The sequence below is a fragment of the Mus caroli genome, unplaced genomic scaffold (genome assembly GCF_978045245.1).
Source record: "Mus caroli unplaced genomic scaffold, Mus_caroli_1 scaffold_3, whole genome shotgun sequence".
Classification (NCBI taxonomy): Eukaryota; Metazoa; Chordata; class Mammalia; order Rodentia; family Muridae; genus Mus; species Mus caroli.
The window spans coordinates 37,136,117-37,152,649 of record NW_028227258.1 but is presented as its reverse complement, the minus strand read 5'-3'; the positions used below and the strand labels follow the sequence as shown (position 1 = coordinate 37,152,649).

Sequence of the window (16,533 nt, the reverse complement as noted above, 5' to 3'; positions counted from 1 at the left end):
ACTGGAATGTCCATCTAAAAATACATTACCAAGAGAATATTTCTACTTTCTTGACTGTGAACATTTCCATACTTACAATTTGATGTTATAAGTCTCCCCAACCCTTCCCCCTCCCCCGCTCCACACACATTGTGAGAACTAAAGGAAAGGGAAAATGTAAAAGTAGAAAACAGGAAAAGACCTAAACTGACAGTTGGATCCAATCAAAGCATTTCACTTCAACTATCTGGTGCTTGGATTCCCTGCTATCCACTGCCATTCTCTCAGGACTCTTTTCTCTTAATACCAGCAGACTCTCTGAGCTAGGTGGAACACTTGTCAGTGTTTCCTGATGCTCCCTTTCCTGGGGGAGCTAAAGACCTTTCAGGAGGAGATCTGTCCCAGGTGGAGAACAACTGAGAGCAAGCATTCAGATGCTGGGGCATGTGGCATGTCACAGATGTGTAGAGTCATTAAACCAATGATACAGCTCTATCTAACATTAGTGTTCAGAAGAAAACACATGAAACTGCTAAAAGAGCAAAGTGTATTTTACAGAAGATTATTAAAAACAGAAAAAGATGTTTACATACATATTTATTGAAATAAATTTCAAAACGGTGTGAAACTGACAAAATAATCTTCAGTTAACCTAAAACAGTGGTACTCAAATTATAATTTAAATGGCAGTTTAAGGGTCACTGTGAAGTGAAAGAAAATGAATCTGCATTCTTTATCAATTATTTTATTTACACCCCAAATGTTGCCCCCTTCCTGGTTCCCCCCTCTCAGAGTTCTTTCCCCCCATCTCCCCTCCCCTTTACCTCTGAGATGGTGGCCCCCCCCTAAATTTGCATTATTTCAACCTAGCTCATTTGTTTTTATCCCATCCACTGGGATTTACACCCGACTTATTTTTTAAAAACCATGCAGAAGAGTGTTAGCTAATTAAAACAAAAAATGTTTACTTTATAAATATTTTTAATTTTTAAAGCATTTTGAATAAAAATGTTCTTTATACCATAGCAGTGTGTCATTCTATGGGAAAATATCATTTTTAATTATTACAAAAATGAAAACATTCAACAGAGTATCTTCTGCCCCATTAAATCGACGTGAAGGTACAGGAAGACTGGGCAGAGGCTTGGTGGTAAAGTACTGGCGTGCGTGCCTGAGGGCGAGTTCAGATCCCTGGGCCATGTAGGAACGAGCAATGGTAACGTGTGTAACCCCAGTGGTGGAGAAGGAGGAGTGCAACCCACTGAGCTGAGCTGAATGGATGAGCTACATGCTCAGTGAGAGACCATGCCTCAAAAGACGAGGTGGAAAGAGGGGGAGGAACGACCTGGCACTGACTCCTGACTTCATGTATCACACACACAGAAACCTATATGCGCATGCATACAGAAAGAGGTACATACCACCGACACTACACACACAGAGAAGTCGTTCCAGTCAACGAAGTGTTAAAAGGATCATTACATAAGAGTCCCTTAAAAGCACATTAAGAGCTGAAATGAGGAATTGATGGTCTCACCTGTACAGCACTGTTAAGAAAGCAGCTGTTCTGCCCTGGCTCATTTAACAAGCCCACAGTGGGGGCTAGGGACAGCAGACTTCCAGCTTGATAAGCTTTGCCAAGATTGCCGCTAGGCTTCCGTAAAAATTTTACCCAGGCCATTTTCAAGCCACTTCTTTTGCATTAAAGTTAAGTAATATGCTTAGCTTATGTGGTATTCTGGAAAAGAAAATGGGTGATGTCGAGCTGGCCACTTAATTCCACTGCAGTCCACAATAAAGCTGTATGCTTCCAAGTCCATCTTGTTCCTGATGGGCTACAGTTCTGAGGACTTTCATATGTAAAAGCAAGTAAATGTTCAATTGTTGAGAGCTAAGAAGCAACCGATTTTAAATAAGGCCTTCCAGGTTTAATAATTCTTAAAATCTGTAAGTTGGACACACTGATAAAAATAACTTTAACTGCTAAAAATCTATGATGAATAGACCACTGTCGTTAACATGTGAGTCATTAGTCCTGTTGGGCTGAAAACAGAGAAGATTCAAGGTACAGAGCTGGCATCTGCAGGGTTCCTCTGGCCACTTGTTTCCTTTGTTTCTTTAGTGAAGCAGCTTTTCTCTGATTCCGGTGAAGTTAGCAAAGAGGACTCCATATTTCATCAGCATGACCTCAAAGAAAATCTACAAAAAAAAAGAAAGGAAAAAAATTAAGTAAAAGCTGATCAAGAGTTTTTCACTTATTTCACACAGTCATTGAATAAATCACAATTCATCATCAGAAGGATTAGAACAGCATTCTGAAATATGAAAATAAAAACATTTAGATTTTTTTAAGTTGTTAGGATATTAATCACTACCTATGCCAACACTGCAATGTTCAGAGAAAGATATAAGAAAAATATTTTCTGAAAAAAATACATTAAATCTGAGGTTACGGTATTCTGTTATATTAAATAAATTTATGGTCTATAAACAGACTGTCTTTTTTCAAGACAGATTTTATATAAATTGAACTAGTTCCTAAAGGAACTAGACTAAATAAAAATCCCTAGTGAGGTATTCCACTCCTTTTGTAAATGTGTGCTCCTGTTTCAATGGACTTTAAATGTTCAACTGCTGAATTAAAAGCAAGGACTCACTCACTATCAACATTATCAACTAAATTTCCTTCTTGCACTCTTTCATTTAGCAAACACTTACAAATACCACACACTGAACACACAATGAGGAGTGGTCAGACAGTGCTCAGACTTTACAACATCATAAATAACTAGAAGAGTTACCTGTTACGGATCAACCAGGGAAGGGGAAGGAAGCCGGATAGCAAGACAGCGGAGAAGGATTCACTAAAAAGCTTATATCCACATCAAGATTTGAAAGGGGTAAAGCAACCTGAGGGGAAGAATCCCAATTAGTGTGGACAGCAACTTCAGATACTAAACCCGGACCATATCTGGTGTGATGGAGGAACACAAAGAAGCCCAGGAAGGAAGAAAGCACGTGCGAAGGGATGCCAGGCAAGAGAGCGCATAGGGTCTCAACAAATGCCTTGGTACACTTAGGTGAAAGTCACTGCATTCTATCTTCACAGAACATAAAAGATGAGACATTAGGTCAGCCTACCACCACTGATCAAATAGCCACCTGAAACAAAGCACTAAAGAAGAAAGAAGAAAGCCATCAGTCTAAAGAATCAGGCAACAGACCTTGTTTCCGGGCCAGCTTATCAGCTGCCTGGTCTCAGATAAATTCTTCCCATCCCAGAGTCAAGGACTGCTCACCTCATACATGAGGTAACTGTAACTGACCTGCTTAATGAAGTAAAATATTTTTAAAATTATAAAGTATGTTAGCTGTTTCTTCTATTTAACTCTATAATTTGCAACCTTCTCTTAAAGAGATAAAAATAATCCTGAAACACATCATATACACTAAGTTTATAATAAATTCATCCATGTTTGTATAACATTAAGGGAACTCTTTATGTGGTGACTGAAAGAGAATGGTTCCCATAGACTCGCATGTTTGAATACTTGGTCACCGGTTGGTACAACTGTTTGGGACGAAGGAGATGTGGACTTGTTGAAAGAGATGTATCACAGGTGATGGGGCTTTGAGGTTTCAAAAGCCCATACCTGTTTTGCAGGATTTTCCCTGTCCAATCACATTAGGGCAGCAATAGGCCTATGTCTGGGCAGAGAAAAAGGAGGCGGAGCTAAGAGTGTGAGGACCTAAAACCCTCTCCAAAACCCTCATAAAAGTTGAACATATAGAGCTCAAGTGTTTAATCCTAACATTTCTACAGAGAGCTGAGAAGCAGAGACAGGGAATTCCCAGGAGCTCACAAGCCAGCTAGTCTGTCTACAGACTGGGAAGTGGAAGTGAGAACAGGCGTGACCTCTGTCCCTGTCCTCGCCTCCATTACTTAGATTACTTTACATTACTGTCCCTGTAACCATTTTTACTTTTAAGGGAGAAATGGTTCAGCAGTGCGCTCTCTGCCAGAGGACCAGGGCTCAATTCCTAGCACCCACATGGCAGTTCATGGCTGTCTTTAACTACAGTTCCAGGAGTGTGACAACCTAACACATGCAGCAAACACCCGTGTACATAAAATAAAGATAAGTAAAATCATTGATAGGAAGAATTATTTTTTAAAAAAGTTCCTTACAAGAATAAATTCTCAGACTTCATCACTGAAGCCCCCCACCTCCTCTCTAGTCTCTGAAATCAGCTTATACACATATTAGAGCTGTCATCTTGCTTCACTTTCCCACAATTGGGACTAGCTTATGACTCCTCTGGTAAATATAACTGGAGTCTTAGAAAATGTGAACACAGAGAGAATGCAGGCCACTGAGTGGCTCACTGGTTAAAGGTGCTTGCCAACAAGCCTGACAGTCCAAGGCTGATCCTTGGAATAAAGACAATTCCTGTGCTAGTTGTCGTCTGTCGGCCACATGTGTGCTGAGATGTTCACATATAAGCAATCAATATCATGCTCACTTGCTATAAATAAATAAATAAGTAAGCAAACAAGATAAATAACAAAGAACCAAAAAGAGGTAATGAATTGAACTCTTTATAACATAGTAAATGAAAGAGTAGAGGGAAGCCAAATAACATAGTACTACGTAGTTGACAATAATGTGTAAAACGAAAACAAAAAAAAGAAAGAAAAAAATATTTGTGAGCAGTAAATTGAGGTTATAACCATAGATTGATTCATCTCTCAAGACCTATCTATCAGCTTCAATTTACAGTAGATAGGATTAACACAGAGGCCCACAACTGGCCACGGTACAGAAAATCAGAGACCAAATGCTCAGCCCTAAATGGAACAGATATACTGTACCCCATCTTCCAGAGGCTTAGGGATCAATGTAGAAGAGGTTAAAAAAAAAAAAAAGGTGTAAGAACCAGAGGCAGTCTATGACCTAAAGGAGACAACGTGTCTGGACATTGCAGGGAAGATACTATACATATGAACTCACAGTACTTGAGACAGCCCACACAAGACCTCTGCAAGCTCAAGCCACACCAAATCTGAAATAGAGATTAGAGCTGGGCAGGAAGTCCCAGCCCTAGCTGAGGAGCCCTAGCTGAGACAACTGATGGCTTCTAGGAGAGTGAGTGTCTTCTAAGAATGTAGCCTCTGGGGAGTAGAGCACACTCCAAAGGAAGGCCACACACCCAAGAATATCTGGGTTACACAAATCTGTCTTCATGGGTTTAAAGCAACACAGCGTTAGATGGATAGGGAAGGCATTGATCTAGAAAGAATTGAGGGGGGAGGGTACTGTACAAAACTTTCATCGTACTACTAAAAATATTCTTAAGATTTTGAACAAAGCACTAAAAAAGCAATACAAACACACACACACACATCCATAAATACTACTTAAAAGAGGTCTGAATACACTCAAATTCTATCAATGATTCCTAGAAAGAAAAAGTAAATACCTCTAGAACGAGGTAGAACTTCAGAGCTCAACTTGAGAGGTGAAACAAGCCAAATGGATGATGTAAAGTCCAAATATAACATGAATATAACACGGCGACAAAGGGAGTAGAACAGAAACTGTCAGGTGAAAGGATGAATGAAACTAAATTACTGCAAAGGCTATCATGTTAGACAAACCTTCACAGGGCTGATTAAAGAAAAGAGAGATAGAAAACCGATCAAACTGATATTGGAGAAAAGACCATATGGAAGCAGCGAAAACATGGTTTAAAAAAAATTCTCAAAGTCCACACGACTACACAGGAAAATACAGCCCTAAAAGTAATTCAAGCAAAAGTAGAAACAAGAAGACGACTCGGTAGGCGAGGGGAAAACAGAAAAGAGATAAGCATTCTCCCACTGACAGTGGCACCAGAGCTGGATGGAAAGTCCAACGTTACCCAATCTTCAAAGAACCATTATTTCCCAATATCAAATTATCACAGGCCACAGGGAAATAAACTACAAAATGCCCCAAATGAAGGCAACATCATCTTCATATCCAAGTATGGTAAGCCTCAGACCAATAACACAGACTGCAGCTTCTAAACCTTTATAAGCAAGTGTGTCAAAAGAACGGAAGTGGAGCTTCCGTCAGTGGGAGTCTATACAGATGCTTTAGAAAGCACCGGGGAGGCGATGTGGAAAAGAAGTAACACTGTTCATAACAGCCAAGAAGTGGAAATAATCCAAATTCCACCGACTGACGGATAGATGGAGAAACAAAATGTGTGTGGCCACACAATGGAACATCAACCACCACAAGAAGAAATGAACTACTGGTCACATGCTACAGGGAAGGCTGCATATCGTGATCCTGTTCACACAGCACCACAGGGGTTGCTCAGGACTGGAGAAGAAAGGTCTGGGATGGGGGTGGGGTTTGGAAAGGGGTGGCAGCTAAGGGGTACAAGGTTGTTCTCTTTTGCCTTGGTGATAAAATACTCCAAAATCACAGTGATGGATGCACACGTGTGCGAGTAACTAAGAACTACTGGCATGTGCTTTAAATAGGGAATTAGACCATACATGGCTTACACTTCAAAAGGAAAACCTACGATGGCAGTAGTCTGGCTTTCTCTGGTCTGTCTGGAAGGCTGGCCTTCCAGAGCTCGGAGACTTCTTCCTCTTGCTTACTGGAGCGGGAATGCACTAAGCTACAGACAATGTGACTTATATGTTTATTGCCTTCTGGAAGGCTAGAACTTTGGTGCATTCTCTGTAGAGAATGACTATGTAACCATCCTCCAACAAAAAATGTACGACAGTCTTCAGTGTGCTTCCTGGCAGACAACATTTTCACACCACCGTTAAGACTCTACTGGCGGAAGGAGAGTCCTGCATAAAAGCTCACTGGCAGGAGGCCCTGAAATCTCATCTTAACTGTGCTTACTTTGCTTTGTATTTTTTCACTGCAACAAGACTACACATGAGTCCTGAGACCTACTCTGAAATATTAAAGAACACTTTCAATCTCTTCAATTCAGAGGCAAAATGATGCAGTAGTATAGAGCTACCAACGTTACAAAAAATTAAATAGTATTGTTGGTAGACTAAAAGAGAAGTGCTACTTTCTTTTATTGTTGATAGGTTAAAAATACACACACACACACACACTAACACACCCCCTTCAAACCCAACACTGAGAGCTGAACACTGCAGAATAAAAGCATTACATTGTCCATGTGTATTGGGTTCCAGCAGTCAATCATGAAGGAAACAAAGCATTCACCATCAGCAGAGACACACTAGCCTAACAAGGTATTTGCTGAGGCTCTTTCATTACGAGAGGTGTGGCTTGTTTACACTCCACAGCTCCAGATCTCTAACCTTCTCCCACCTTATCATTATAGTAAATACAAGTCCTTAACTGTCCTATACACTGCCTCCTGCTGACCACTTTCTTATGGTGAGGGTAGATCTAATGTATTTGACTTGCTCAAGCCTCACAGTCTGAAAGGACAGAGCAGCTAAGTAGCACACACCCACTTCTCAGCTATGTGACTCTATGGAACTTGTGGCAGGCTGCTCCCAAATCCCTGGAGGAACTCTGTTGGACACACCACTAGATAGCATCCTGGACTCCACTCAAGGTTTGAATATACCAGTCCTCCCCTTCTTGTTCCTCACTCATGAAGGGTACCTCTCCCTCCTGCTGGCCCAGCCCATTCTCTGAGTCTGAAAATGATAAACTGCTTCTATTAGTCCACAAGCTGTGGTAAGATGCCTCCTTTGTCTCCCTGGCTAAACACACTCAAACCTGACTTGTTTCTCTTGTTAAGAGCTCTAGGAGAGAACTGCTATCTCAAACTAACACAATTTGAGCAATGACCACAAGGGTATCACTACACGTAACTTCCAAGAGAAAGGACATTTAATCACACCCAGGTCCTAGATGCTTAGGCACTAGGTTGTATGCCAGAATAAAAACATCATGAAAAATGCACAAGAACCCATGACCCAAATTGCCTAAAGCCCTGTCAGCACAGGGCTTGTTTACAGTCACTCTCCAGAGACACCTTGGAATTAAATTAAAGGAGGGAAAAAAAAAAAAAAAAGCAACAGTGTTTTTATGTAACAATGATCCCATTTGCTGTAAAGCAATGAACTGTGGGAACATGTATGTTTTATACGAACATCCAAGCAATTTCCTTTGTATTTGAAACAAGGCTGCTCAACCAACCTGCCGACGAGGGAAAAACCTGTGCCAAAAAATTTAACTGTGAATTGTACTAGTCACATTTATATAACTTATAAAGTTATCTATGTACACGTGTTCACAATGCAAAAGGATAAGCAAGGAAACTTAACCTAAAGAAATGTAATGCAGTGCTGTTAGGATCGTGCAGGAGTAACGGGGATCTCTCTAAATTCAGTATCAAACTGCTGTAGGAATTACAAGTAAACAACAAACCAAAACTTCAAATTAAAAAACAAAAGTGAGGTTAATATATAGAACTCAGTGACAAAGCAATACACATCAAGCTTCAAAAAAGCTGCTAAAATGCAAAGGTCTGGATGCAACAGAAAACAAGACTGAATACAAATCACAACAATTCAAAGGACTCAAAAATTAAGAAAACAATTCTCTTCAAATAGAAATGAGACAAGGTTGCAAGAACTAAAACCAACAGGGAATGACTGGTACACAGAGAACTACTGCAGGCTAAAACCAAGACCAGTTACACAAGCAGAAAACATGCTAAGACCGCAAATCAACAGACGGAGAAGACTAAATGGTTAGCAACACTTCAGCCTTGGAATACACAGCTAAAACCTAATAGCATATACCCATTAGACTAGCAAAGTTCACAGCAGACTGTGCTGCGGCTTGAGGTAAGTGACTCTTTATAACAGATGCATGTTCAGTGATAGACTAATGCTGGTGTTAGGTAAGTGAGCTTGGTGCATGAGAGCAGTAGATCACAAGGCTGGTCCAGGAATGTGTGAGAAACCCAACGGTCCTAGGTAAGGGGAGATGTCTCACTGATGAGGGGAAGAATAGAGGAACCCGTCAGATATAAAATCAAGGATGAAGGTGCTCACACTGTCCTGCTCTTCTGTCTCCAGGTCCAACTGCTGAGCAGCAAAAAACCAAGGCAAACTACAGGGAATGCAAACCTCAAAGACCTAGGCTGGGCTGGCCATTCACTCTTCTCACCTCATACTGATCTTAATGTTATCACACACTACTATAGATTTCTTACTCTATTTTTCTCTTCTGCTTATATTGTGGTCAGTCAATACTTAGTAAGAAAAAAATTAAACAGTTTGGGAGATACTAGTATCAATTCATTTTCACTATCTGTATTTTTATATCGAGGATTTAAAAACTAGCCTGCTTTTCAGAGTCATGGTTATTTAACAAAATTCATTCCTCTAATGTATAGCTGAATGAGTTTGACATGTAATTACTACCACAGCCAACTGTCTCCAATCTCCCAAAAGCTCTCTCAAGCCTCTTTATAGCCATAACCTTTTCTTTTCAGTATGGAAAGAAGTAGAATAAAATGCACGCCTACACGTACACATACTCACATACTTTATACCCTACTGTCCAAAACCTGAAGATAGGCAAGATACAATCCACTGATGGCATCTATGTTTTCTGACACAGATGGTGATAGATTGGGGGGTGGGGGTGTGTGTAATCTAATGACAGAGTCTTTAAAGGCAACGAAAGCTTTTCTTCAGCTCATAGGGAGAAGGTGGACAGATTTCACCCCTGCAGGGTAACAAGGATGGAGTCCACATGAGGAGTGTGGGGAGCTTTTAGGACCAGAGAATTGAAATTTTAGTCCTACAAGGAAAAGAATTTGCCTGTTAGCAGATTCTTCGCTGAGGACTCTGCCAGCCAGAAACCTACCCACCATGTGATACTCTGACCTTAGCCTTGGGAAACCAGCGACAGAGACCTTGTTGAGCCCATCTGGATTGGGTCACTAAAATTATGAAACTATAAAACAATTAACAGAAATGATTTTAAGTTGCTAAACTTGTGGTAACTTGTTATACTATAACAGAGAACTATGATACCCAACTAAAACAAACATATTTCTGCTTTTGTTCCCAGAATTTCAATTTTCTAGAATTTCACACAAATGAAATCATATAATGTTTATTTCTCTTGGAAGAATGCTTTTAAGTTTCATCAACTTACTGCACAACTCAGCAAGTTGTGTTGTTGTGAAGTAACACACCCAAATTTATATTTCTGTAGTGTTTCCAACTTATATTTACTGTAAATAAGCGTGAGCAGTTGAGTACAACTCTTTCTGTAGTCTGGGTCCCCCCCCCCATTTCTCTTGGGAATATATTGAGTGGGATTACTGGGACGTATGATTGCTTATGTTTCACTTCATTAACAAAGAAACAAAGAAACAAACAAACCACCAGACACACCATACGCTTTCAAACCCTTGCATCTGGGAGCTATAGCTTCAGCTGCACCAGGTCTTCACCAACAATTGTTGCCTCAATCTCTTATATTTAGAGATGCTGTGGTCTATAGTGTTGGTATGTGGCTGAAACACACATTTCTAGAACAAGTGATGCTCAGCAGCTTTTCACATGCTTAGGTGCCTTCATGCCTCTCGGGAAAGAAATTACATTCAAGGGGCTGGACAGATGGCTCAGTGGTTAAGAGCACTGACTATTCTTCCAGAGGTCCTGAGTTCAATTCCCAGCAACCACATGATGGCTCACAGCCATCTGTAATAGGATCAGATGCCCTCTTCTGGTGTACTCACATAAAATAAATCCTTAAAAAAAAGAAAAAAAGAAAAAGAAATTATGTTCAATCTTCTGGTCACAATCTTACTGTATGCCTTATTGACCTTTAAGAATTCTTTAATTTTGAAGAATTAAGTTTTGATGAAATCTAACTTATCAAGTTTTTTAGATTTTATATGGCTGGCAAGAGCTTACCTTCTTCAAAGATGGTGCCTTCTGGTATCCACACGTGGGAGAGAGATGAGCAAGATTACTCTAGCCTTTTCATTCATGAAGGTTTTGCTGTCACAACCTAATGGCCTCCCCCAAACCTCACCTGTTAACACTACTGCACTGGGGTTTATGTATCAACTTAGGCATTTTAAGGGTTCACAAACATTCACACTACAGCAACCCTCTAACTATACCTACCCTCTAACCTCACCTCTAGCCACCTGATCTTTGCCTTGTCCCATTCCAGCATACTGACTCCTTATCATTCTCAAACATGTATCAAGCAAATTCCTACTCTTGAGAGCCTTAGCAGTGGTACCCCTGTGCCTGGAATCCTAGTGTTTCCCCCATCCTCCTGTCTTTACCTTCTGTTCTCTCCAAAGCCTCACCTTCTAAATGTAGCCTAAAATTAAAGTTGCAAGCCATATGACCTCCACCTTACCTTCCCAACTCCCCCTGGCACTTTTTACCTTCTAAACCACTATGTAATTGACCTATTGGATCTCTTGTTTACGATCTCCTCCTCTCGATTCTCTGCAAATGTAAAGCAAGTCCCAAGCATCTTCTATATTTACTGGATGAATCTGAGAGGGAAAGGTGAAATTCTAAATAACAAGTGTTCCTAACAAAGACTACCTATAAGAGTTCATCCTTTTGACATTGAAATATGATGTTGTCGTCTACAAACATGTCCAGTTGAACTCACAGCTAGCCTGGGACTAGCCAGAGAAAGTCACAGAAGGGGCATCTTGCTATTGCTCATGTCTTTAGTCCCTGAAATGCTCCCAGTTTGCCTTAGCATCTCCTGTCTGCTCAGTCGTCATCTTAATCTTAAGGTGATGGCTTACCTATCTTCATATTCCCGTAGTTATACTGTCTGTGGTCTATAGCAACACAGTGCAGCTCTCCGGATGTAGCTCAGGATGAAGAAAGCCACCATCCTCTGTCAAGTCGGAAGCGACTCCATCAGTGTGGTGTGGATGGAGATTGATAGGAGAAAGGGAGAAGCAGAATCTTACAGAAGGGAGAGAGTAAGAGAAGGAAACAGTCCACCACCCTTTCACCTTTGCAAACTCAATGTAGGGGTGCTGGTCATGGTTCAGAATAGCCAGAAGTGAAGCTTAGAGGAGGAAGAATTCACAGCTGGAAGTGGCTGCTCATTCCTACTAACTCAGCACTAAAATATCCTAAACTAAGGAGGCTAAAGCATTGGGTTTGAAGCCAGCTTAGGCTACACAGCGAATTCCAGAGCATACTGAATTATACAAAAATTTTGTCTCAAAACGTGACCCCCCCCAAAAAAGAAAATTTTCTGACATGATTATGTAACACCTTACTAATATTTGAATCTCTAGTATCTAGTACACAGAATATGTTAGAAAAGGTTTACTAAGAAAAACCTGCTAACCCAGAAGAACTCAAATGCTAAGTTAGAAACAGTATTCTTGGGACTAGAGATGGCTGAAGAGTTAAGAACGGTTGTTACTTTCCCAGAGGATCCACATTTGATTCCTAGCACCCGCAGGGCAGAGCAGAATAGTCTGTAACTCCAGTCTCAGGTGATCTGCCTCTGGCCTCTATGGGTAGCAGGCATACAGATGGTACAGACATATAGGCAAAATACCCATCCAACAAGAAAAAAACAACAAAAATCCAATAATGTTCCTTAAAACTTTCCCCACCTTTAATTTTTTTACTGTTCAATATGATAAACTTCATACTATCACAAAGATGTCATGCTATCTCAGATATTTATTTACTAGTGTAATTAAAGATAGGGCTGAGGTTCTCATAGCTCTGTGGTCACAGCACTGGCCTACTATGGGCAAGGCCCATGACCAAGTTCAATGACCAGCATCAAAACACACACACACACACACACACACACACACACACACACACACACACTGGCACCCGCAAAGCTTTGAAAGGTAGGACAGTGAAGGTTTACATAAAATTTTACTTTCCAGGATACAAATATGAATACATGAGGAAATTTGAGCCCCGTGGACTCTTCCTGTGGCCTAATACAGGCTCCTCTGATAGCATTTTTTAAAAAGAAAAATGTTACAAAAAAATCAGCCACACAGAAAAGCAATTATATTAAGATGTAATTCTAAGCCTTATATAGTACACCTATAACCTCAGGGCTTGGGAGACTAAAGGAGGAGGATTACAAACTGGAGGTTAACCTAGGCTACACAGGAAGACAACCAAGTACATAAATAACAAAATTATAGACAAACACTACATTTCTGATCATGGACCACTAAGAAATTGGTATACAAATACGTGTTTGTGTGTGTGTGTGTGATTCTTATTAAAAAAAGAGAAAGAACTCAATTACTTGCCAAGATTAGAGTGGTATATAAAGTTATTTAAAGTTCCAAGAACTGAGCCGGGCGTGGTGGCGCACGCCTTTGATCCCAGCACTCGGGAGGAAGAGGCAGGTGGATTTCTGAGTTCGAGGCCAGCCTGGTCTACAAAGTGAGTTCCAGGACAGCCAGGGCTATACAGAGAAACCCTGTCTTGAAAAACCAAAAAAAAGAAAAAAGAAAAAAAAAATCCAAGAACTCGTAAAGATTTATGTATGGTTGAGTAGTTACACCTATTTCTTGTTTCTATTATACACATACATGGTAAAGGAGCATTTGAATAATCATTGCAACACAAAGTTAATATTCTACCATACCAATACTACATGTGTATCGTCACTAATGTCTACCCTGCTTTCCAGGACGACCCAAATCAGCACATGTCCATCCTTAGCACAAAATCTCAGGAAGAGCCTCATACCATAGCGCACTATGTTCAAAATGTTGGCATGTGCAATATATAAGCTACCAAGCTTTCTGTAGATTGTCGTTAGGGTCTGTAATTAGGTCACTCCTTATAGTTAAAGCTGTGAAATAACAAGACTGCTTAGTATCTCAGTAACTCACCTTTGCCAGCTAACTTCAACGACCACTGTATGGTCGTATCAGAAAGTTGTAGAGTCAAGCAAAGTCCTTGATTCATTCCTTCTACAACTACAGACTTCCAACATAATGGAGCTGTGTCTAATGAAGTTATCGTCTAAAAGTGCACATCACCCCTTAAAATAGATCAAATTTCTTGTCATTTTTAAACTTTATTCTGTTAAAACAAACTTCCAAGCCACTGCACACTAAAACTGCATTTCTCGACACTACATAGTGAAAATAAACTTCTGAAAGCAAACAATATAAGAAATATTTTGAATCAGAGTACATAGTGAAACTGTAAGGGCATTGTGTGTGTGTGTGGGGGGGTGCTTTCTTACTAAAGGGCAAGAATAAGTAGAAAATGTGTCCTACCACTAAAATGGCAAACTTTTATTTAAAAAAAAAAAAGTGACGCCTTTAAAGTAATGAACTGTTAGTGCCAAGTATCATGAGTTCGATAGACAACTTTATGAATTAAAAAAAAATCCTAAGGAAAAGGCTTGTTTGGGGGGGGTCTCTTGTTTTTTATCCTTTGGGAAAAATACTTAATACATTGATTCGATTTACAAACTAAACAAATCACTTGTGTAAGTTTATAGCAAGTTGTCCAAAGGAGCTCATTTTAACTAAAATATAAGTCAAAAACCTTATTTTCCATACAACTCTCGCCCGCAGAAAATCTATTAGGAATTCTTCTGACAATAGCAGATAAATCACACATTACTTTTGAAGACCCTTTCTTCACTATTTTTTCCTTTTTTCTTTAACAGAATAGGATGAGGGATCTCTGCCTCGACCATCATCGACACAGAATTGAAAACAACAGAAAATAAAACTGACAAGTTATCAATGTCACCAATCCATCATCACTTCGTGTCAGCACTGGCTCCACCTTTTAAAGGTGAAAATCAGCGTGCCTGGTCTTAAACGCTCCAGGGCTCATCACAAAGAACTTAAGTTTACAGCCCATGTACCTCAAAAGTAGCCTTGAAAATATATTTGGAGGAAAGAATATGTTTCCAGCTATGGAAGACCGCAAGCAGATGAGGACGTGCAGTACATTTTTGCAAGCATTTATCGGGATCTGCACGGAGAAAACAAACCCCAGCAGAATAACAAAACCTCAAAACAGGCTCAGATTGCAGGGCTTCAGATCCTCCCGGTTACACCTGCGCAGGCACTTCCTGTTCCCCCGCGCCGCCGGCGAGTAGTTTGGTAATTGTACCGTAAACCGCCGTTTAGAAGCTAAACATTAACTCCGTCCGTCAGTCCAGCTTCTGAGAAACCAACCAAGCCAAGATTCTATCACATCCAATCCAGTGTGCTCCGCCAAGGAAGGACGCCAATCACGCTGGAGCCCTGGTGAAGGCTCAGTGCTCGGGCAGCTGTGGGGCTGCACCGGGAACCGCAGGAGCCTGGCCAGCGCATCCCGACCCGGCCCGATCCCGCCCTCAGCCTGCGGCCACCCGGGTTAGCGCGCCCGAGCGGGGCCAGGCCGTGGGGACCGAGAGTCCTCAGCCCTCTGCCCAGCGGGGGCTCCCGCGACTCACCCCAAGCTCTACCTCCCGGCGCCGTAGCCCTTCCAGTCCCACTGGCCCGGCTCCGCCTCGCGCCGACACCCACAACGTCGTGACAGCCGAAGCGACACGCACAGGGACAGACGGCCACACCGCCGCTTTCAGCCGCCAGACCCGCGCAGAGCATGCGCGCACGCCCAAGACCCAGGGGCCGGTCTGGGCAGTGACACCTGCGATCAACAGGTCTCTGGACCCCGCCCTCCCCCGCGTCAGGACGCCCCGCCCCCTTGCGCCGGGCCCGCCTCCTCGTCTCGCCCCGCCCCGCCCCGCCCCCGCACGTGAGTTCCCGGCTTTCCCGCGGGTGATGCTCCCTTTCCGAGGGCTTGTGCGAGGCGCGAGATCCCGCGAGAGCAGGGCTCCGGCTTTTCCCCCCTCATCCCCGGACGCGGGGGTGGCGCGCGGGGCGGGCTGTGAGGCGGGACGTGGCGGATCGGCGAGCGGCTGCGTGGTGGGCTGGGGACTGCGGCGGATTTCCACGGCAGACGCGGGCGTCCCGCCGTCGTCCGCCTTGGTTGGAGGCTTTGCAGCCTGAGTGCGGATGCGCGGGGATCTAAGCCGGGGTTCTGTGGGTTTCAGCCATTGCTGGGTCGGCACCCCGGCGGTCCCCATGGGGACTCCGTACGGTCTGTTTGCAGTTGAAAGGTGTCCTTTGGCGCGAATGTATTTTCCCTAAGTGGGGCTTTCGTGACTACTAATAAAACGAACGTCTTCATAACCGTGCTGACCCAGTTAGTATTTGTCAGAAATTTTGGCAGCATCCTCTCCGCGATCTGGAGCAGGTTTTGAGTTGCAAGCTGCTGCGCGAACCAGACTAGCCTTTGTCTGGGAAACTTTTATTTGAGATGATAGTTAAAAGGAAAAACAAAACAAAGGGGAAAAAAAAAAACCCTGGCTGACGATTAAGATGACTCAAAAAGGTAGATGTAGGTTTGGAAGACATTTCCAAAGCTGGCGTGAGTCGAACATAAAAGTTGACTTAGATGAACTCAAAGGGGACTCCAGTTTACCTGAAGAAATCGCATGAGGGAGACCCTGCAAGTTGATGGGT

The 16,533-nt window shown here is 42.1% G+C and overlaps 1 protein-coding gene across 3 annotated transcripts in view; it reads right to left on the bottom strand.

The window, feature by feature from the left end:
- Usp53 (ubiquitin specific peptidase 53) overlaps positions 1 to 15,663 on the bottom strand; it is a 53,653-nt gene extending 37,990 nt beyond the window's left edge. For all 3 annotated transcript variants that reach the window (XM_029475182.2, XM_021158980.3, XM_029475184.2), the window contains exons 1-2: positions 15,459 to 15,663; positions 1,517 to 2,178 (exon numbers count right to left, since the gene is read on the bottom strand). In XM_029475182.2, coding sequence (XP_029331042.1) covers positions 1,517 to 1,660 — 144 coding nt within the window. In that variant the 5' untranslated portion in view covers positions 1,661 to 2,178; positions 15,459 to 15,663. The remainder of the gene's footprint in view (positions 1 to 1,516; positions 2,179 to 15,458) is intronic.
- Positions 15,664 to 16,533: the final 870 nt, after the last annotated feature.